Source organism: Neoarius graeffei, chromosome 21, assembly GCF_027579695.1.
Source record: "Neoarius graeffei isolate fNeoGra1 chromosome 21, fNeoGra1.pri, whole genome shotgun sequence".
NCBI classification, from domain to species: domain Eukaryota; kingdom Metazoa; phylum Chordata; class Actinopteri; order Siluriformes; family Ariidae; genus Neoarius; species Neoarius graeffei.
The window spans coordinates 55739440-55763930 of NC_083589.1; the positions used below are offsets into that span (position 1 = coordinate 55739440).

The following is a 24491-nucleotide window of genomic DNA, read 5'->3' on the forward strand; positions in this document are numbered from 1 at the left end:
AATGGTGAGTGAACCTTCTCAAAACCAAAATGCTAAAGGTCATCCTCATGGCACTCGAAAGAATTCTAGCATTGACAGCCAAGTCACAGATATTATATCAAAAGTTATAGTGGCAATTCAACCTCTACTCATTCAGACTGCCACGGCAGCTGTGAATGCTGCTGTCGCTAGTGTGATGAAAAAGATCATTGACTCCCTGAAAGAAGAGACCCATGGAACAAAAACGGTGATCTCGAAGTTAAAAATGGAGATACAAAAACACTCGTTCGAGCTTGACAAGCTGAAACAATACAGTCGAAATGAAAATGTGAAAATTAGCGGAATTGCAGAATCAGAAAATGAAAACACAACAGATGTGGTGGTAAAAGTAGCCAAAGATATTGGGGTGGACATTTCACCTGTTGACATTAGTACAAGTCACGGGCTACCAAACAGATATGGAAATGGAAATGGAGATGGTAACGAAAACCAGAAGGGTATGAACGGAATGAGAACTCGACCACGCACCATTATGGTCAAATTTGTGAGGAGAGAGACGAAAGCGGTGTTGATGAGAGCCAAGCGTAAACTGAAAGGAAAAGCTGAGTATATCGACGATGGCCTGACACACATGAGAAGCAAGATTATGAGAGTACTCAGAAAGGATAAAGACATCAAAAGTTGTTGGATGATTGACGGTAAAATCTCATCTCATCTCATTATCTCTAGCCGCTTTATCCTGTTCTACAGGGTCGCAGGCAAGCTGGAGCCTATCCCAGCTGACTACGGGCGAAAGGCGGGGTACACCCTGGACAAGTCGCCAGGTCATCACAGGGCTGACACATAGACACAGACAACCATTCACACTCACACCTACGCTCAATTTAGAGTCACCAGTTAACCTAACCTGCATGTCTTTGGGGGAAACTGTGGGGGAAACCGGAGCACCCGGAGGAAACCCGGGGAGACCATGCAAACTCCGCACAGAAAGGAACTCGCCGGCCACGGGGCTCGAACCCGGACCTTCTTACTGTGAGGCGACAGCGCTAACCACTACACCATCAGGCCGCCCCACGGTAAAATCTTTTGTAAGATAATGGAAGAAGGATGAGAGCAAACCAAAGTTATTGATTGTAACACTGGACTAGAGACCAAACACTGGTTCTTATTTCAGCTTGGGGTCAAACAAATTTCCAGCTACAATCAAGCCATGGCCTAATGGTTAGAGAAGCATATTTGGAACCGAAAGGCTGCTGGTTTGATTCCCTGGACTAGCAGAAGTGCTGGCTGAAGTCCTCTTGAGTAAGGCAACTAATCCCCAACTGCTCCGCAGACTGCTCTGGGTATGTTGTACATCGCTCTGGATAAGAGTGTCTGCTAAATGCCTGTAATGTAATTTGTAAATGCATTAAAACAATAATCCCAAAGTATATAAGAAGCGCCGTTTTTCATTTTGTGACTTTGGAAGTGTTTAATATATTTGGGGGAGGGTCATTAGTGTGTGCATTGTGAGACTATTGCCGCTTTTCCACTACCAACGCGGCTGAGTTGGGCTGAGCCGTGCCGTGCTGAGTCAGGCTGAGTCGAGCTGAGTGGTGGGGCTGTTGGAGTTGCATTTCGACTACAACCGCGCTGAACCGTGCTGGCTGGAAGTGGGTGGACACATTGGGTGGAGTTAGCGAAAGTGGATGGACGTCACGTGATGTCATTAGGCGGCACAAACAGTGACATCAGTGATCTTTTAAGCGGTAGTCTCACAACCCGGATAGTAAACAATAAACACGGAGTCGTTAGTGTTGCTGGTCTTGGTGCTGTGGCTTGTTGTCACCGACAACGCCAACAGATACTGGCAAGAGCATATAGATGAGGCGAGGCGCATAAGGCTTCAGAAATTCTCGTAATTCATAATTATTCTTCTTCCGGGTTTACGGTGTTTACAGATCCCAGCGTGCTCGCGGGGCGTGTGGGCATGTGAGGACACGCCTCCTCACCAATCAGTGCACAGGGGAGTGTCTCCTCACGCCCCTAGCCCCACTCGGCTCGGTTTGGCTTGCTTCAGCCCCACTCCAAAACCGTGCGAGTTTTGGGGCCTGAGCAGGGCTGAAGCGAGAGGAGTCGTGCTGCTCGAAGGTAGTCGAAACGCGAGCCGTGTCGGGCTGAAGTGAGCTGAAAAAGGGTAGTGGAAAAGGGCCATAAATACATCAAGGTCAGGGTAAGTCAAGCATTTTTTTCCCAATAAGAGGTGACAACTGCATAGAAAATCGTGTACATGTGCAACCAGATGGGACTAAAATTATCAGCTGACTGCACCAAGACCCAGTGTAAATGTAACCTTGTCCAGACAGGGCTTTGTCTGTACTCTTCCATTAAAGGCCAGCAGCTTCTTCACACCTTAAAACCTTCATTCCTGGCTACATACAGTCATGACTCCATTTATCTTGTCCTCAAACTTGACAAGCTTCCCAGTCCCTGCTGATAAAAAACATACACATAACATGATGCCACCACCACCATGTTTCACCGCTGAAGGATAGTGTTCTCAGAAAGATGAGTAGATTTAAGTTCTCAGTTTGATGGAGTTGTAGATAAATCAGGGAGGTTCTCAGGATGATGACGACATTTAATCCTGTCCTGATAGGGCTTTTTGTCCATACAGCGCAGCAGCTTCTTCATATCTTTAAACCTTCATTCAGTGCTACATACAGTATACAGCAGTCATGTGGATTGGAACAGAGTTGCCCTGTATATGAACGACTCCATTCCCATTCATCATGCCCTCAACCCTAACCAGTTTTCAGGCCCTGCTGCTTCTGGCTTGTCCACATGATCTTTAGCAAACTGCAGACGAGCAGCAATGTTGTTTTTGGAGAGCAGTGGCTTTCTCCTTGCAACCCTGCCATGCACACCACTGTTGTTCAGTGTTCTCCTGATAGTGGACTCATGAACATTAACATTAGCCAATGTGAGAGAGGCCTTCAGTTGCTTAGAAGTTACCCTGGGGTCCTTTGTGACCTCGCCGACTATTACACGCCTTGCTCTTGGAGTGATCTTTGTTGGTCGACCACTCCTGGGGAGGGTAACAATGGTCTTGAATTTCCTCCATTTGTACACAAGCTGTCTGACTGTGGATTGGTGGAGTCCAAACTCTTTAGAGATGGTTTTGTAACCTTTTCCAGCCTGATGAGTATCAACAACGCTTTTTCTGAGGTCCTCAGAAATCTCCTTTGTTCGTGTCATGATACACTTCCGCAAACATGTGTTGTGAAGATCAGACTTTGATAGATCCCTGTTCTTTAAATAAAACAGGGTGCCCACTCACACCTGATTGTCATCCCATTGATTGAAAACACCTGACTCTAATTTCACCTTCAAATTAACTGCTAATCCTAGAGGTTCACATACTTTTGCCACTCACATATATGTAATATTGGATCATTTTCCTCAATAAATAAATGACCAAGTATAATATTTTTGTCTCATTTGTTTAACTGGGTTCTCTTTATCTACTTTTAGGACTTGTGTGAAAATCTGATGACGTTTTAGGTCATATTTATGCAGAAATATAGAAAATTCTAAAGGGTTCACAAACTTTCAAGCACTACTGTAAGTGCGCGGTGCTCACACTCACCTGTAGTGATGTGACACAATGCAGGCAGAGAGCGAACGTTCCCAGCGCCAGCATCACGGCAGCCATGTTGCGCGAGTCCCACAGAGACTCCACTAAAGGTATGCTGCCCACCTACAAGTCCAACAGTCAGGGTTGTACTTAATGTGTACTCTTAATGTAACCTTAACGTACACACTCGTTCCAGCTGACAGTGTGTGGATGTGTTTCTGTGTTACCTGCCAATCATAGCACAGCACTATCGGAGCCAGGAGCAGCCAGGCGTTAAAGGCCAGGAGATAGGAGTACGTGAGGAACCTAGACGAAGGAAAATAAAGCAGACATGAAGCACAATGTACATAAGGAATAAAATACGGCAGGATCAGGATTACGTTACGGGAAAATAATCACGGATAGGGTGGTGTGATACGGCCTCACATGAAGCAGAGTTACTGTTATCAAAATATTAATTATTTTCCAATTACATTACATCCTGAAGTGTTTTGTCACTCAGAGCAATTTGGTTGAGGCTCAACTCACTGAAATGCTCACCGTGCAAAAACGTATCATGATATGAGTTCTAGATTATTCCCTATAAGGATATGCACGTCACAGCAACACGGTAAAATATGGGTTCTAGATCGAGCTGCAGAAATATATGCATAAAGCACATTGTATGGGTTCTAGATGAATGTGTGAGAGAATATGGGGGCAGCCATGTCCTGAAGGTTCGAGAAGCAGCCTTGGGCCCAAAGAGTCGCTGGTTTGATTAACTTTATAATAAACTTTAATACTTAAGCACAAATTCATGCAAATATTATTTAATACGCTGTACATGTTAACATGAGACACATTATATTGTAATCATTTACAAAAAATATATATATAATTTATTCTATCCACATTTACTGGATATGAGCAATCGTGCACTCTGATTGGCTACTCTACTACTAGGCTATCAGCTCATATACCGTGAGGAGGGAAAAACAAAATGGCGGCACGCATCAAGTCAGATATACCACTTTGTTGTCAAGTATTGAAAAGAAACAGAAATCGCTAAAATAATATAGGTCCCCCCCCCAATATTGCCTGTTCCACACTCCAGCCCAGTCGGTGGCGCCAATCCACCAAAACCCTAAAGAAGAAGAAGAAAATGGTGGCGCGTGTTACTGAGCCAACCAAGGAAGAAATAAAAACTTGACTCGAAAATAAAAATACGCAAAAAAAAGCAAAAAAATATGGAATAAAAGTATTTGACGGTAAGAACATATATTTATTTATTTTTCAAGAATTATTATTATAGCTAGCCTAGTAAACTAGACCCAACCGCCTAGCGGCCAAAAATATTTTTTGCCTAGCGAATGGGTCTAGCCTCGCACCATATAAACAAAAACACCCCGGGCATCAAATCATGCCCGCCAATCACAACGCAAGGTTTTTGTTTGGATTCTTTGGGCGGGCTTTTGCAGGAGTGACGACAAAGCTGCGCGACGCTGGAGAAAGCGCAACAGGAAAGATGGCTATGGCTAGTGAACAGCGTGCGTTTGACTCCGCTTTGGAATCAGTTTTAGAAGAATTAGACTTGGAGTTTTCGTTGAAACATGAGCAGGAAGAGGCTCTCCACTCATTCCTTTTCAAGAAGGACGTTTTCGCTGTTTTGCCGACCGGCTATGGCAAAAGTCTGATCTACCAGCTGGCTCCGCTCGTAGCCAAAAGGATGGGGCTAGTTTGTGCAGTACGAAGAATTAATAAACAGCTTTGAAACATTACTTTTTGATTGTTTCTTATTTTCCCGTTATTTTAAATTTAAGGGAAATTATTTCACCAAACACCACTAAATAAAAACTCTCAAAAACAGTTTAAGCAAACCCTTGAAAAACACTTGGAAAAAAATGAGTGTATGTTAAGTATGTGGTACAGACTCCAAACTTGTGGTCATTATCTCCAAACTTCTTAATGTCTAGAACCTGTTTATTAATTAATACGCATTTTGAAAAATTATTTATTTCAAGGTCTCCCCCACTGCTTTCTGTCGCTCTGACTACGTCACAGTCGCTGTTGCGCTGATTGGTCAGAGCGTTGGCCTATACGCACAGAGACAGTTTGAAAGACAGCGGTTTGTTCCTCCCACCCCCTTCGGAAATGTCTACGGATCGAGGCCAGACTAAATATTCACATTTAGTCTGGCTTGCCAGGCTATATTATAGCATTTTTTCCCACAAATTGCTCCTGTCAGTTTGCCGGTTTGTTTACATTCTAAGCGGAAATGATTTTGTCAGACATTTTGTATAAAATTTTTATTTATCGAATTTGCAAAAAAGAAAAATAAAAATGCTCCGTTTCTCAAAATCCAGTGAATGTGGATAGAATAAAACAGTTATTCCACTCAATCTCGTCGTACATGGCTTATAGCCGACTTGGTGCTATGCGCCTCGTTGGTGATCAGCTCATGTACGACTCGATTTCATGGAATAACTGTCAAATAGTGACAGGTATCCTGTTTTTCAAAGCTAAGAACAGCCCAATATTTAGCTGTTAGCATGGCAGTCTAATTACCTTCCAGCTGGTGTAGTGTTAGCGAAGGCCAACACTAGCGCAGTCAAGCCGATGATTATTATTATGATTATTATTTTCCCTGTGTAATTTACTTAGTTACTTTTAAAATCAACATCAACAGCTACACACAATGGAACGACCTGGCAGCCAAGATGCTTTCAAAATCTTCCGTTTTTAGCGAAGTAAACCTCGCGGCCATGTTTGTTTACAAATTGTCACAGTCACTCACTAACGTGGACGTTTTACAGTATATATCCAACGTGTGATGTCGTGTTGTTTTGACAACGTGCAATACTGTAACAATATTACATGCTCATTCTCGTGTGTTTTATATATATATATATATATATATATATATATATATATATATATATATGGGGCAGTACAGTGGTGTAGTGGTTAGCGCTGTTGCCTCACAGCAAGAAGGTCCGGGTTCGAGCCCCGTGGCCGGCGAGGGCCTTTCTGTGCGGAGTTTGCATGTTCTCCCCGTGTCTGCGTGGGTTTCCTCCGGGTGCTCCGGTTTCCCCCACAGTCCAAAGACATGCAGGTTAGGTTAACTGGTGACTCTAAATTGAGCGTAGGTGTGAATGTGAGTGTGAATGGTTGTCTGTGTCTATGTGTCAGCCCTGTGATGACCTGGCGACTTGTCCAGGGTGTACCCCGCCTTTCGCCCGTAGTCAGCTGGGATAGGCTCCAGCTTGCCTGCGACCCTGTAGAACAGGATAAAGCGGCTAGAGATAATGAGATGAGATGATATATATATATATATATATATATACACACACACACACCCATCCATCCATTATCCGTAACTGCTTATCCTGTGCAGGGTCACAGGCAAGCTGGACTACGGCCGAAAGGCGGGGTACACCCTGGACAAGTCGCCAGGTTATCACAGGGCTGACACATAGACACAGACAACCATTCACACTCACATTCACACCTACGCTCAATTTAGAGTCACCAGTTAACCTAACCTGCATGTCTTTGGACTGTGGGGGAAACCGGAGCACCCGGAGGAAACCCACGCGGACACGGGGAGAACATGCAAACTCCACACAGAAAGGAAAGGCTCCTGTCGGCTGTAAGGTTCGAACCAGGAACCTTCTTGCTGTGAGGCGACAGCGCTAACCACTACACCACCGTGCCGCCAAAATAAGATTTTGGACACAGAGAGGAAGACTCTTATCGGGGTGGCCATTCTTGACGCTCAGTTGGCACTGAACACCCCTTAGCTACGCCCATGTGATGTTATATGATATACCCGATGTTATAATTCTTCCAAAGATTCCTATCAGACACAAGACTGTGAACAACCAACATGATCTTGATCTCAACGTGGCGCTCGCGCTGCTTTCGCCTTGCAGACGAAACGTCGGTGCCGCACGTGCATGCGCTCCATGTGTGGAATAAACCCCACCCATGCACTTCCACACCACTCCAAGTGCTACTTCCCACTCATGCGCCCAAAAAGAAAAAAAGATTCACTTCTCTCTTTTTTCGAAAACTTATCCACGTTTGTCAGAATTCAAGTTGGAAAGTGGGAGGAGTTCAGATCCCAAGGCAAATGTTTCTGTGGAGCATGGCGAGCATATATTTATTTGCTTCTGGAGGAAACCCACACAGACACAGGGAGAACATGCAAACTCCACACAGAAAGGCCCCCGTCAGCCACTGGGCTCGAACCCAGAACCTTCTTGCTGTGAAGCAACAGTGATTATATATATATATATATATATATATATATATATATATATATATATATATATTGCCCATCTTAAAATGATCATTTAAAGGAAATAATGAACAATAAATGTTATAAATCATAGGCTAAATAAATAAAAAAATGTGCCTTCAAAGCAGATTTAAAATGATCTAAACTCATATCAGCTCTCATCTGGCCGGGGAACGAATTTCACAAGACTGGTGCAGCCGCAACAAAGCCCTGTCTCCTATAATCTTCTTCGTCCTTAGCACAGGAGGTGCAATTAACTGTTCGTTAGATTAGATTAGATAAGTCATAGAAGGTCAGTGATACATGACGGGGCATAGCCCAGTAAAGCCTTAAAAGAAAGAAAAGAAAGAAACCACAACTTTATTCATCACACACACTTGTGAAATTTCCTCTCTGCATTTAACCCATCTGAAGCAGTGAACACACACGTGAGCAATGATCACACACACATATACATACCCAGAGCAGTGGGCAGCCATGCTAACAGCGCCCGGGGAGCAGTTGGGAGTTCGGTGCCTCGCTCAAGGGCACCTCAGCCCAAGGCCGTCCCATATTAACCTAACCTGCATGTCTTTGAACTGTGGGGGAAATCGGAGCACCCGGAGGAAACCCACACAGACACGGGGAGAACATGCAAACTCCGCACAGAAAGGCCCTCGCCGGCCGCTGGGTTCGAACCCAGAACCTTCTTGCTGTGAGGCGACCGTGCTAACCACTTACACCACCGTGCCGCCCAAAAAGTAAAAGTAATTATAAATAATTTTAAACATAATCTAATACTTTACTGGTAGGCAATGTAAATGTAACTCATACAATACAGGTGAAATGTGGCAAAAGCGTGAGGTGTTGGAAATCAATCTAGGAGCTGCGTTCTGTACCGGCTGTAGTTTATTAATGTGTGTAGCAGGCAATCCATAACGTGGGCTGTCACAATAATCCAGTCTATTAATAACTAATGCGTGTATTAGCGCTTGTATGGACTGAGGTGTTAGATAGTTCACAGTTATTCCACAAAATCGAGTCGTACATGAGCTGATAGCGGCTAGATTGAGTGGAATAACTGTTTTATTCTATCCACATCCACTGGATTTTCAGAATCAGACCATTTTTATTTTTAGCAAATCCGATAAATAAAAACTTTATACAAAACGTCCGACAAAATCATTTCCGCTTAGAATGTAAACAAACCGGCGAAATGACAAGAGCAATTTGTGAAAAAAAGTGATGATAATTCTTGAAAAAAAAAAGATATGCTCTTACCATGAAATACTTTTATTCTATATTTTGTTGCTTTTTTATTTATTTATTTTTTAAAAATTGTGGTTTTGTTTTCTATGGAATCAATTTTGTGCCAAAATGTTCATACAATACTTTTGAAATATCAAACAAAAACGACAAATCAAAATACAAAAAAAGAAAAAAGTCAATTTTTTTTTAGACTGGCAAACAAATTATTCGTGTAATCGTGCAAAATATCAGTCTATTACTCTTCAGAAGCCTTTTATTTTTGTTCCGCGTCTTTCCAGTTTTGTTTGATGTAATTTATTTTGGTTGCGATTCCAGCTTTCTTGTTTGCGCTCCCTGACTTTTTGCTTGCAGTTTTGGCACAAACTTCCCGTGTGGGTGGGCTGTCCAGGAATGCATTCCCATTGGGTAACTTGTGTTTGACTGACAGCTCCGCTCAGCCATTCCCTACTCGGATTCTGGCGGACTGTTTGACGAGTGACCGATCCATTGACGGTAAACAAGGATCAAGTGGACTTCAGTGGCGACTATATTGAATTTACACTTTGTTGAATTAATTCAATATCATAGTCGCCACTGAAGTCCACTCGATCCTTGTTTACCGTCAATGGATCGGTCACTCGTCAAACAGTTCGCCAGATACTGTTTGTATTTTGATTTGTCGTTTTTGTTTGATATTTCAAAAGTATTGTATGAACATTTTGGCACAAAATTGATTCCACAGTTTTCAAGTCGAGTTTTTATTTCGTCCTCGGTTGCTTCAGCAACACACTCCGCCATTTTGTTTTTCTCTCCTCATAGTATATATGAGCTGATAGCCTAGTAGTAGAATAGCCAATCAGAGCACGTGATTACTCATATCCAGTAAATGTGGATAAAATAGCTAGATAGATATACACACACGTTGCAAAACACTGTATGAGGATATGGGTTCTATGCAGACTGTGCAACCCTGCGCTGTATAAGGATATACGGATAAAGATGTAAATAAAAAAGTGTTCAGACTCGCCTGGTGAGGAGGAAAGGTGAGAAAGATGCTGGATTGTCCTGCTCGGAGAATAGAGGCATGGAACCTCCCATGAGCCACAGGCGAGCACAGAGGATGAACAGCACCTACATGTAGACACACACGCAGCTCGAAAATGAGGCAGTGACAGTATAAATACGTAACACAATCTCACAATAAAGCCACTTACATACACAGAAACCACACACGCTCGTTTGATGAAGGGCCGAGAGATTCGGATTAGCTCCTTCAGCCTGGACCGAGAGAGATTCCTGAAAGAACACACAACGAGAGAGAGAAAACCCAGGCAGCTTTTTAATCTCTTCATGAATCAGTCTTCTAGAAAAAAAGCAGGAAAATTAATCAGATCATTCATCATTTATTTAGGTTGTGCGGGTAACTCTCAATTAATTTTTCATTAATTAGACTTCACAGACGAATCCGAGCTTACGCTACTTTGTGAAATGGGATAAAACACTAGGGGGCGTGCTCTAATAGGAAAATAATCAACGACAGGCTGGTGTGAGGACGCCACGAAACGTTTTATTACTCGTATAGGAAAGCAATTAAAAAAGAAGAATTTTATTTCACAGTTTATACACATACTACGTTTTTAAAAATATATATTTGTAATGGATCGCATTATCCATACTTATCCATTTATAGGTTCATTTAAGGCGGCATGGTGGTGTAGTGGTTAGCGCTGTCGCCTCACAGTGAGAGGGTCCGGGTTCGAGCCCCGTGGCCGGCGAGGGCCTTTCTGTGTGGAGTTTGCATGTTGTCCGCGTGGGTGTGCTCCGGTTTCCCGCGCAAGGCAAGTTTATTTATATAGCACATTTCATACACAATGGCAGTTCAATGTGCTTTACAGAAGTAAAAACAAAAACAGTAAACAGAGAAATAAAATAATTTTATTTTTAATCTAAAACAATTAATTAAAAGAATTAAAAGAATATAATAAGAATTAAACAATAGTAGAAATAAAATAATAAAATGAAGTAGTAGTTCAAATAGGAGGAGAAAAAAGAAACCAGCAGAATAGAATAAAGAATAAAATAAAGTTAAAGTAAATTTCAAACATGCAGAGAAAGTCTCATCTCATCTCATTATCTCTAGCCGCTTTATCCTGTTCTACAGGGTCGCAGGCAAGCTGGAGCCTATCCCAGCTGACTACGGGTGAAAGGCGGGGTACACCCTGGACAAGTCGCCAGGTCATCACAGGGCTGACACATAGACACAGACAACCATTCACACTCACATTCACACCTACGCTCAATTTAGAGTCACCAGTTAACCTAACCTGCATGTCTTTGGACTGTGGGGGAAACCGGAGCACCCGGAGGAAACCCACGCGGACACGGGGAGAACATGCAAACTCCACACAGAAAGGCCCTCGCCGGCCCCGGGGCTCGAACCCAGGACCTTCTTGCTGTGAGGCGACAGCGCTAACCACTACACCACCATGCCGCCCTGCAGAGAAAGTAAAGATTATAAAAAATGTAAAGAAGACAATATTAATTATTTAACAGAAAGCATCTGAAAACAGCTTGGTCTTTAACCTAGATTTGAAGCTGCCAACAGCAGGAGCATTTTTAATGTCCTCTGGCAGTTGGTTCCATAGCTGCACTGCATAGTAGCTAAAAGCTGCTTCACCACGCTTTGTTTTAACAACAGGTTTTAATAGTAAATTTTTCTGTTTCGATCTGGTAGATCTGATTGGGTTCGGCCGCTGCAACATATCAGAGAGGTAATTGGGCCCTGTACCATTTAGAGATTTGTACACCAGCAGCAATGCTTTAAAGTCAATTCTGTAGCTTACTGGAAGCCAGTGAAGGGACCTTAGAATTGGAGTAATGTGCTCTGTTCTTTTTGTTCGTGTGAGAACCCTCGCCGCTGCATTTTGAATCACCTGAAGTCGTTTGACGGTCTTTTTTGGCAGGCCTGTGAAAAGGCCATTGCAGTAATCAACCCTACTAGAGATGAAAGCATGTATTAGTTTTTCCAGATCATTTTTTGACACAAGTCCTCTTAGTTTGGAAATGTTTTTTAGGTGATAAAATGCCGTTTTAGTGATTGCTTTCATGTGACTGTCAAAGTTTAGCTCGCTGTCCATGAAAACACCAAGATTTTTAACCATTTCTTTAGTTTTAATCCCTTTTGTGTCAAGAATAGTGGTAATCCTGAGTCTTTCATCTTTTTTTCCCAAATAGAATTACTTCTGTTTTATCTGTGTTCAGCTGAAGAAAATTTTGTGACATCCAGCTATTGATTTGATCGATACACTGGTAGAGACATTCAAGGGGGGCATAATCATTAGGTGATAGAGCAAGATAAATTTGGGTGTCATCTGCACAGTCCAAAGACATGCAGGTTAGGTTAACTGGTGACTCTAAATTGAGCGTAGGTGTGAATGTGAGTGTGAATGGTTGTCTGTGTCTATGTGTCAGCCCTGTGATGACCTGGCGACTTGTCCAGGGTGTACCCCGCCTTTCGCCCGTAGTCAGCTGGGATAGGCTCCAGCTTGCCTGCGACCCTGTAGAACAGGATAAAGCGGCTAGAGATAATGAGATGAGATGAGAATGAGGTTCATTTAATATTGTGGAAGATCTGAAGTTCGATCCTCTTATCACTTACGTTATAGTGGGCATTAGTAATAAATTTATTATTCGCTGTCTAATAAATGTCTAATCATAGTGTCAGAGCTGCTGTTAGAGGAAATGCATCAACACCTTCCGACCACAAACAAGTGAGAATTCAACAGCGCTGTGGGATAAATACAGCAGTTTCTGAGATCACAGTGAATACGAATCCATCATGACAGCTGTGACGGGAGATGAGAAGAACGAGACGGCGGAGGAGAGGAAGGAGACGAGGAGGACGAGGAGAACTCGCACAATTCACTGCACTTTTGATGACTGATTTGCTAAAATGCATTTTCTGAATGCGTGCATGTGGGGCTCCATTATGCTCTTGGGATTCAGCTGACTGTCTTGACAACAAGACAGCGTTTACTAAAATACTCCTTGCCCCTCCCCCCATTTGTCTCTGTGCCCTTCATGCCTTCCTCCATCTCCCAGAGATGGAGAAAGCATGGAGGAAAAAAAAAAGACGAATAAAAGATAGACAGTGGTCTTTGCATGTTTTAAAGGTCTGGAATAACCAAATGAATAACCATTTATTAACCATGAGACTTTATAATGCACCTATAATATGTTATATAGCATTCATAACACATTGAATGAATATAATGCATATATAGGCTACATATCTACAGTTACATAAACAACAATGTCATATGATGCTTATGTGACTTCATAACTTCTTATAAAAGCTGCATTCATAATGCACTTTAAGTGAATCTAGGTCATATTATACAGCATACATAATGCATTACAATGCCTGGCATTAGCCTGATTATTTTATCTACATTCACTGGATATGAGCAATCGTGCGCTCTGATTGGCTACTCTACTACCAGGCTATCAGCTCATATACCATGAGTAGAGAAAAACAAAATGGCGGCGCGTGTTGCTGAACCAACCGAGGACGAAATTAAAAACTCGACTCAAAAACATTTTAAAAAAAAAGCAACAAAATGTGGAATAAAAGTATTTGATGGTAAGAACGTATCATATTTTTTTAATTTTTCAAGAATTATTATTATTATTATTATTATCACATTTTTCACAAATTGTTCTTGTCATTTCGCCGGTTTGTTTACATTCTTCATTTTTAAGCATTAAAATTTGTTGAATTTTTTTTAGACAGGTTCAAAAGCTCAAAGAAGTTTGAAAATTACAGAACTGAAATGTCCAAGGAAGAATTAAATAAATGTCTGAAGCTATTCTATATCTCGGCACGACAGCAAGACGGCACTTTCTACAAAAACGAAACAAAACCAAACCCTCAAGTCAATTCGTGCCGCCATCGATAGGTTTTTAAGAAGTCCGACTAAGTGGAAATGATTTTGTCGGACATTTTGGATAAAGTTCTTAGTTATCAAATTTGCAAAAAATAAAAATGCTCTGTTTCTCAAAATCCAGTGAATGTGGATAGAATAAAAGAGTTATTCCACTCAATCTCATCGTACATGGATTATAGCTATCAGCTCATGTACGACTTGATTTCGTTGAATAATTGTTAAATATAATGCAGAAATATCTATAGTTACATAAATAACACTGATGGCAGTGTTGTAGTCGAGTCACTAAACTTCAAGTCTGAGGCCCACTTTACACGGGGACGGTCTGAAACAAAAACGCAAAAGTCCGTTTTCGTTCTCGCTTTTTTCCGCGTCTACACGACTGTTTTCAAGGAGGGAATCTGCGTCTATACGGTGACGCATAAATGTGTGGAATTCAATTGGATGTGCATGCCAGGCGGCTAGGTGGTGCTGTGAAAGACCTCCGCTATGTCTGCACGCATGCGCAACGTCTTCCGTCTTGTCTGATCTGCACCGTGAAAACTTTGACTACTCTGGCTATGGTAAGTAAGAAAGTAAGTAAAAAAGTAAGAGCATGCTATACCCGCCTCTGTTCATTAACGGTATATGCGCAGATTCGGTATAGATATTCGAAGGACTCCTGGACGTTTATTAAAGCTGCCAGAGCAGCTTGAAGGTCCGTTGGATCGATGTAATCAGACATGCTCTTACTTTTTTACTTACTTTCTTACTTCCTGGGCTGGCATGTACAGTATATGACATATGTATGACGTAAACACGTACCCGACGTGAGCAGATCCGAGCAGAGTTTCGCGTATTGGGTAATTTAGACGGATATGCAACGGGGGCTGTTTTTAACTTATCCACTCTGGAAGGCGTTTTCAATTTTTTCCGTTTTTCAGCCTCCGTCCCCGTGTAGACGAAAGGCACTTCCGATAAAATATTTAGTCGTTTTTACCCGACAGCGTCCTCGTGTAAACGGGCCCTGAGTCCAGTCTCGAGTCCCCAGTATTCAAGTCTGAGTTGTTAAAGAAAATTTCAAGTCGAGTCCACTACTGACCCGAGCCAAGTCCAAGACTCCACCCGCACCGTTTGACGGCGGCTGTTTTAGGGCCATTAACATTAATTTGTTCCTGAACGTGACGTATGAACAAATGAATGTGCTTCTCTTTATCAGGGAGTGTGAAGTATTCTGTCAGAGATGGTTGGGAGACGGATGTAAGTGCAGAAGGCGTGTTTATTAATACAAGTGAAGACGGTAAACAATCCAGAACAGCAGGCAAAATCGTAAAACGGTGAAACGGGCGACAGGTTGAGCGACACACAAACAGGCTATCGTAGACTCGACAGGATCAAACACGAGAAACAGGAAATCAGGGATCAGGAAACCAAACAAGGAAATAAGGCTCGGTAACGTGTCAGCAACGCAACTCAATACTTCGCAAAGTAAGTGTGTTTTCACAGTTTTTATATCAGCGTGCTGATTGCGCCTTAATCCTGTGCAGGTGTGAGTCGTTCACGGTGCGCATGTGAGAGTCCGCTTGGTACGCATGCTGTCCGGAGCGCGCCCGAGAGTCTATCTGATACACACGCCAAGGCGGACAGGTGTGACACTCTTGCATGAAATTAGTACAAAAATTAACATAGATATAAATATCTTATGCCAAATTATTATGGCATGTTACAAAAAATAAAGATAAAAATCCAAGTCTCTAGTTTACAAGTCCGAATGCAGTTACTGCACGAGTCCGAGTCCAAGTCCGAGTCATCAGTGCTCAAGTCCAAGTCGAGTCACGAGTCCTTAAAATTAGGGCACGAGTCAGACTCAAGTACTGCAAGCCTGGTTATGGTCATGTGGCTTCATACTTTGCTGTACATCCTGTATTCATCTCATCTCATTATCTCTAGCCGCTTTATCCTGTTCTACAGGGTCGCAGGCAAGCTGGAGCCTATCCCAGCTGACTACGGGCGAAAGGCGGGGTACACCCTGGACAAGTCGCCAGGTCATCACAGGGCTGACACATAGACACAGACAACCATTCACACTCACATTCACACCTACGCTCAATTTAGAGTCACCAGTTAACCTAACCTGCATGTCTTTGGGGGAAACTGTGGGGGAAACCGGAGCACCCGGAGGAAACCCACGCGGACACGGGGAGAACATGCAAACTCCGCACAGAAAGGCCCTCGCCGGCCACGAGGCTCGAATCCAGACCTTCTTGCTGTGAGGCGACAGCGCTAACCACTACACCACCGTACCGCCCCTCCTGTATTCATAACCTATTTAAATAATAGCATACATAATGACTTATAATGTCTTGCATAACCCTAAATGCTCACGATAAGGTATAGTTACACGAATAACACACTATTAAGCATGATTATTCACCTTCATGACCTGTATCCATTACCCATTCAATCAAACCAAACACAATAAATACAGTGCTGCATCATTACTGCTGCATTAACGCATTAATAATTTCACATGATGCACGTGAAGGAATTAAATAAAATAATACGAAGACAGATCTCCAGCTGAGCAGATGGGTGTAATATCGCAGCCATGCAGAATGAGATGGAGTGAAAGTGTTTAATATTAATTCAGCTCATCCACCCTGCTTCATCTAACTCAGTACAGACACCGAGACTCACAGCCTGCAGACACAACACCTTTAATCACATCCTGACTCTGTGTGCTGTATATATATATATATATATATATATATATATATATATATATATATATATATATATATGTGTGTGTGTGTGTGTGTGTTGTCATGCCCAGGGTCACAGCAGATACAGATGCTTTATGGGCTTCAACAATCAAACATGGCCGTGGAGCTTTTACTCCCAACGGGACGTTAGGAGATCAATCTGCTGTGCCATAAAGCTTCACGTCCACAGGGCATGACTGCGGATGTTACTGTTTCATTTCCAAATGCCATTTCATTTCATTTCATTTCATTTCATTTCAGTATCTGCTGGGGGATTCATTATTATTATTATTATTTTTCACACACGTCTTGTTGATGAGAGATCAGAAGAGAATGGCTACACTCCTGGGGAATGGTTCATGCTGACAGGAACTCCAATAACCACGCTTTACAACCGTGTTGAGCAGAAAAGCATATCAGAATGCATGTCAAAAATGCATTGAAGTGGATGAGTAAAAGACCACATTGGGTTCCTCTGCTGGCAGCCAGGAACAGGACTCGTGACTTGACTTGGACTTGAGCACTGATGACTCAGACTTGGACTCGTAAACTGGAGACTCGGATTTTTTCTTTATTTTTTTGTAAAATGCCATAATAATTTGCCGTAAGATATGTATATCGACATTAATTTTTTATACTAATTTAGTGCAAGAGAATGCACATTGACCTGTTCATACGTCATGTTCAGGAACAAACTAACGTTAAATGTGGCGCTAAAATGCCTGGAGAGACGCCGCTAGGATTGTCCGCTTTGCTTATACGGACTTCTTGTGCAGTGGGAAAAAAATGCACTGCGATGTGTTCCATATGTAGAAGAACTATCGAGGAGACGACGGGGACGACCTCGAACTCCAATCGTCATTTGGTAAGACTCCACCCAGAGAAGGAAGTGACACGCTATGTTCATTGCTCTGTTGATAGTGGGCGGGGCTTGCTGAGCGATGAACTAGCTAGTGTTAACCCTCTCTCATGTTATTTGCCCTGTTGATAGTGGGCGGGGCTTGCTGAGTGATGAACAAGCTTTTTATCTGTAGCCTATTAACTAAAATGGAGTCTAACCAGGGCTTTGAACCAGAATTTTTTTTCCTGTTGGTTCATTCCGAACAGAAACAGAATTTTAACGTTTCCGGTTTTGGGTTCCACCATTAAATAGACGTTCCCGAACCGGTTAGAACAAAAAAATTTCGTTCCCGGAACGGTTAATTACGTTCCCTGTCAGCTGTTTAACAAATGGCTATAAAATTATGTCTCTGTCTCATCCAGCTTAAGCCAAATGTAGGCTAATTCTATTACAACCTTCATTAAATAAGACAAGAAATAATTCAAAACAATTATTATTTCAAATGTTGGCGATTTGGATTCTCAGTATGTCTTCCCATCTACACAAACAGAAAAAGTGCCAAAAATGAAAGATAATTCGTTTAGTGTGTTACCAAAGGCTAGTCAGGCCCTATGCATTGATAGGCTAACAGAGGTTAACGTCATTTATTGTTCGCGAGCCTCTCATTAACGTGGACAAATGTATTGATATCGTGTTTGAAATTGACGTTTTTGAATAACGACAGACTGCAATATTTACCTCTTATTTAAGATGTGGAGACGTGATAGTAGTCCACCTTCCCGCTCTCTCCATTCAGTCAGCGAACGTCACACAGGAAGTGAACCCCAGCGGGTCATAGAAACTTGCGCAGGAGAAGAATGACTTTTTTATTTGTAGGCTACGGAAACTTTGAGGAACGAAATAAAAACCGGTATTAACCGGTTACCATTATTTTTAATAAGCGTTTCTGTTCCGGAGCATAAAAAATAATAAAGTTTCTGGTTTCGTTTCTGTTCCATGTGAAATAGAAAAAGTTCCCGGTTTTCGTTTTCGTTCCTTGAACCGGTTCAAAGCCCTGAGTCTAACACAGTAGCAGAGACGCTTTCACATAAAGGCAGCAACAGGCACCGTCAAATGGCGCGGTCAGAGTCTTGTTCTTAGCGAATCCCATTGCTAGCAGAACAGAACCTAGTGCTAACATTCGAGGGCTTGTAAACATTTCCATGGTAATTCCAATGTGTTTTAGAGAGTGTGCGTGTGTGACAGCTGTGACATTTGTGTTGGACTTGACTTGAAATTTTCTTGAATGACTCGGACTTGAGACTGGACTCGGAGTTTAGTGACTCGGCTACACTGCTCCCACTGCAGACTTTGCACAGTGAACAATAATGCACTATTTTTTAATTTATTTTACAATGTTTGCATCTATTTATTTCTTTTTACATACACTACCTCAAAACACACACTCAACTTTCTGCACATTAACAGTAACAGGTCGTCACTGTACTGTCTGTTTGTGCTACTTGTCGTTTTTGTCGTTCGCCGTCCTTGTTGTTTGCACTTTATGCTGTTATTTGTCGATTTGTACTCCCGTGATGTTTAATGTAGCACCATGATCCTGGAGGAATGTTTCGTTTTAACTGTATATGTTTGAAATGACAATAAAAAAGCCTTGACTTTGACCTTAAAGGGGAACTGAAGGCAAAATTTTTATAATCAAAATTCTATTTCTCATTTTATTAAATATCGTAATGCATTTTTGATCGCTATTTTGTCGCTGCTATTAGCCTAGTAAACTAGACCCACCCGCCTAGCGGCCAAAAATATTTTTGCCTAGCGAATGGGTCTAGCCTCGCACCATATAAACAAAAACACCCCGGGCATCAAATCGTGCCCGCCAATCACAACGCAAGGTTTTTGTTTGGATTCTTTGGGCGGGCTTTTGCAGGAGTGACGACAAGGCTGCGCGACGCTGGAGAAAGCGCAACAGGAAAGATGGCTACGGGCTAGTGAACAGCGCGCGTTTGACTCCGCTTTGGAATCAGTTTTAGAAGAATTAGACTTGGAGTTCTCATTGAAACATGAGCAGGAAGAGGCTCTCCGCTCATTCCTTTTCAAGAAGGACGTTTTCGCTGTTTTGCCGACCGGCTATGGCAAAAGTCTGATCTACCAGCTGGCTCCGCTCGTAGCCAAAAGGATGGGGCTAGTTTGTGCAGTACGAAGAATTAATAAACAGCTTTGAAACATTACTTTTTGATTGTTTCTTATTTTCCCGTTATTTTAAATTTAAGGGAAATTATTTCACCAAACACCACTAAATAAAAACTCTCAAAAACAGTTTAAGCAAACCCTTGAAAAACACTTGGAAAAAAAATGAGTGTATGTGGTACAGACTCCAAACTTGTGGTCATTATCTCCAAACTTCTTAATATCTAGAACCTGTTTATTAATTAATACGCATTTTGAAAAATTATTTATTTCAAGGCCTCCCCCACTGCTTCCTGTCGCTCTGACTACGTCACAGTCACTGTTGCGCTGATTGGTCAGAGCGTTGGCCTATACACACAGAGACAGTTTGAAAAACAGCGGTTTGTTCCTCCCACCTCCATCGGAAATGTCTACGGATCGAGGCCAGACTAAATATTCACATTTAGTCTGGCTTGCCAGGCTACGCTGCTATAGCAAGTTATGAGTGTTTGAAATATGCTCTGTAACATATCAGCCCATATGTCAAAGCAATGGCCGTAAACGAGATTCGTTGACACCTGTGCGAGTAAAACATACAGCGGAAATCAAAGTGACCAACATCTGCCAACGTTGTCAAAAGACGCGCGCGCCCTCTTTCGAATGCTGATGTAATCAAGCCAGAAGTTTTGTTTGTTTTGATAGCGATCAGGAAAGTTTGAAAAAAGTCGGCAGTAATCGCCATTTAAACTCGTTTTTGTGCAATATTTCGTTTGGAAAACGGTTTTCAAAATGGCGGCGCTGACACCTGGCTGACACTTCACGTTTCGAAGTCTCGCACAAGTCTCGTGAAGATCGCGCGGATAAGCGACGCTTGCCGTGGACCAAACGAACTCAATTCAACACGGCTAAAAACCGAATAGGCCTAATTGCAATTAGTTGCCAATACGAGTCACGATATACAGTAAGGTTACCAAAACCGAAAACGTAATTGAATAACACGTTAATTAAGAAATAAAGCAAGTTTAAAAATGACTTCAGTTCTCCTTTAAGTGATTGTTAATAGTCTTGCCTGTTGAATTATGCCCTTCAGACACTGAAACCTGGAAATATTTAAAATTTTATGATTCACGCCTTTGAGAACATGCCCTTGAAAATGTCTGTGCACTAAGACTCATAATTAGGTAATGAATTCGTGTTCTGTGCCTGACCACATTACTAATGTGCACTCTAGTCACACTACATTCCTAATGAGCGTTGTATTCAGGCCAGATTACTAATTACTCCTGCCTGACTCCAGCACACTTATCACTGACACAGCAACTCAAAATGCAGCAAAAAAAAAAAAAATCAGATCTCAAACTGTACGCTCTCTCTTATTTTATTCATGCCTGAATTTAGATAACAGCAAAATGTTGCATTATGAAAGCAGTCGAGTTGAGTCATGCCATACTGTTGCTACGAACAAGGGGTGTGGCTTGTTTGATTGACAAGCTAGTGAGAGATGAGCAAAATTAGAGCTTGTAAACGTATTATTTTAGGGTGCAGGTGGGAGGTTTATCGCCATAAACGAGAAACTAGAATGGATATGTTAACCTGTTTTTACAGATTCTTTGATTTGTTGTTGATGAGGTTTAATTTCCAAAAAAGTTCCGAGTCCAGCTTTCGAAAGCTGAAACCATTCATCACTGAAAGGACCACTATGGAACCTATTTTTCTCAGAGTATAGGTTTTACTTTTTTCCCCCCGAAAGATTTTATGGTCCGAGTTCAGGACTTTCCTGTAAATAATAACGTAAAACAATGATTTATTGTCGCTACTGCTTATTTACTACTTGGCTACTTCTACCTTCAACTAATTCCTTTATCAGAGAACACCTTTCACTGAGTACACGAGGTCCTGGACGAAGGGGGATAAAATGATAAAACCAGAACGTCAAGGACGTAGGAGCTCATCTGGCCTACCATCAAAACAACCACGACGACCAAAACATCAACCAGAACTGAAATGTGATGATGTGAGAGAGGACCAACCTCCAGGACAAACTGTTTCCAACAGGAAAATCAACAAAGAAGGAAATTTTGCTCCCTGAGCAAAGATCGACCCAAAACATTGATCAGAACTGAATTCACATGATAAATGAGGGAGGAGACACAATTCTAGTCAGAAGAAGATGTGTGAAGGTGACCTAATACTAATTTGTGAGCAAAAAATTGACAATACAATGACTAAGTTTTGTACAGAAGGTCGAGTTCTTTCAAATAAAACAATCAGAACTGAAATCCATTAAGAACTGACGGAGGGCGGAGACACGATTTAACTGAAAATAAACGAAGTTGTAAACAAATTGTTTAGAACAGGAAAATCAACAAATAAACGACCAAGTTTTGTTCCTCGAGGGAAGATCTACCCAAAACATCGATCAGAACTGAAAGCGGATGAGAAATGAGAGAGGAGATACAATTCTAGTGAGAGGCCTGGAAAATTCGTTAATTTGGCCGAATTAGTAACTCGTTAGCAAACATTTGACAAAACCACGACCAAGTTTTGTGCAGAGTGATGAGTTCTTTCAAACAAAACAATCGGAACGGAAATCCGTGGAGAACTGACGGACGAGAGACGATTTAACTGAATTGTGGACGATGGATGGATGACGGACGCCACGCCATGGCAACAGAGTTAAACAGATAGAAACGGAAACAGATCGCTAGAATTACTTTTCTGTTATATCACTTTGAACATTCGGTCCTCGAAAATGAATATTAATTGAGAGAAATTTCTCAAGGTGCATGTCCTTATCACCACAGTTCAGGCTTGTCGTACTCGAGTCTGACTCGTGCCCTAATTTTAAGGACTCGTGACTCGACTCGGACTCGTGCCTTAACTGCATTCGGACTCGTAAATTGGAGAGTCTGATTTTTTTTTCGTAACATGCCATAATAATTTGCCATAAGATATTTATATCTACATTAATTTTTGTACTAATTTTGTACTAATAAGAGCGTCACGCCTGCACGCCTTGGTGCGTGCATCAGACAGACTCTCGGGCATCCGCCGGACAGCACACGTGCCAAGTGGAGTCTCGCGCACACGCTGTAAACGACTCGCACCTGCACAGGATTAAGGCACAATTAGCGCGCCGATATAAAAACTGTGAAAACGCACTTATTTTGCGAAGTATTGAGTTGCATTACTGACACATTACCGAGCCTTATTTCCTTGTTTGGTTTCCTGATCCCTGATTTCCCGTTTGTTGTCTTTGATCCTGCCGAGTCTACGATAGCCTGTTTGTGCCTCACTCGACCTATTGCCTCTTTTCACCATTTTATGATTTTGCCTGCCGTTCTGGAGTGTTTACCGTCTTCACTTGTATTAATAAACACACCTTCTGCACTTACATCCGTCTCCCAACCATCTCTGACAGAATACTTCACACTCCCTGATAAAGAGAAGCACATTCACCTGTTCATACGGCATGTTCAGGAACAAACTACACTGAGTGCAGAATTATTAGGCAAGTGAGTATTTTGACCACAACATCCTTTTAATGCATGTTGTCCCACTCCAAGCTGTTTAGGCTTGAAAGCCTACTACCAATTAAGTATATCAGGTGCTGTGCATCTGTGTAATGAGAGGGGGTGTGGTCTAATGACATCAACACCCTATATCAGGTGTGCATAATTATTAGGCAACCTCTTTTCCTCTGGCAAAATGGGTCAGAAGAGAGATCTGATAGACTTTGAAAAGTATAAAATTGTGAGATGTCTTGCAGACGGATGCAGCACTCTTGAAATTGCGAAGATGTTGAAACCTGATCACCGAACAATCAAGCGTTTCATTGCAAATAGTCAACAGGGTCGAAAGAAGCGTGTGGGGAAAAAAAAGGCGCAAAATAACTGCACATGATCTGCGGAAAATCAAGCGTGAAGCTAACAAGCAGCCATTAGCATCCAGTTCTGCCATATTCCAGAGTTGCAACATTCCTGGAGTGTCAAAGAGTACAAGGTGTGCAATACTGAGGGACATGGCCAAGGTAAGGAAGGCTGAAAAACGACCACCACTGAGTAAGGCACACAAGATAAAACGTCAAGACTGGGCCAAGAAATATCTTAAGACTGATTTTTCTAAGGTGCTGTGGTCTGATGAGATGAGAGTGACTCTTGATGGGCCAGATGGATGGGCCTGTGGCTGGATCAGTAATGGGCACAGAGCTCCACTCCGACTCAGACGCCAGCAAGGTGGAGGTGGAGTACTGCTATGGGCTGGTATCATCAAAGACGAGCTTGTTGGACCTTTTCGAGTTGAGGATGGACTCAAACTCAACTCCCAGACCTACTGCCAGTTCCTGGAAGAAACCTTCAAGCAGTGGTATAGGAAAAAGTCAGCATCTTTCAAGAAGAACATAATTTTCATGCAGGATAACGCTCCATCTCATGCGTTCAAATACTCCACTGCGTGGCTAGCCAGTAAAGGTCTGAAAGGTGAAAAAAATAATGACATGGCCCCCTTGTTCACCTGACCTAAACCCCAGAGAGAACCTGTGGTCCATTATAAAACGTGAGGTCTACAAAGAGGGAAAACAGTACACCTCTCTGAACAGCGTCTGGGAGGCCGTGGTTGCTGCTGCACACAATGTTGGTCGTGAACAGATAAAGAAATTGACAGAATCTATGGATGGAAGGCTTTTGAGTGTCCTCAT

At 42.2% G+C, this 24491-nt stretch overlaps 1 protein-coding gene across 3 annotated transcripts in view; it reads right to left on the reverse strand.

The window, feature by feature from the left end:
- Positions 1–24491, reverse strand: part of tmtc1 (transmembrane O-mannosyltransferase targeting cadherins 1) — a 163527-nt gene that overhangs the window by 60775 nt on the left and 78261 nt on the right. For all 3 annotated transcript variants that reach the window (XM_060903388.1, XM_060903387.1, XM_060903389.1), the window contains exons 5-8: positions 10316–10397; positions 10129–10232; positions 3823–3901; positions 3608–3718 (exon numbers count right to left, since the gene is read on the reverse strand). In XM_060903388.1, coding sequence (XP_060759371.1) covers positions 3608–3718; positions 3823–3901; positions 10129–10232; positions 10316–10397 — 376 coding nt within the window. The remainder of the gene's footprint in view (positions 1–3607; positions 3719–3822; positions 3902–10128; positions 10233–10315; positions 10398–24491) is intronic.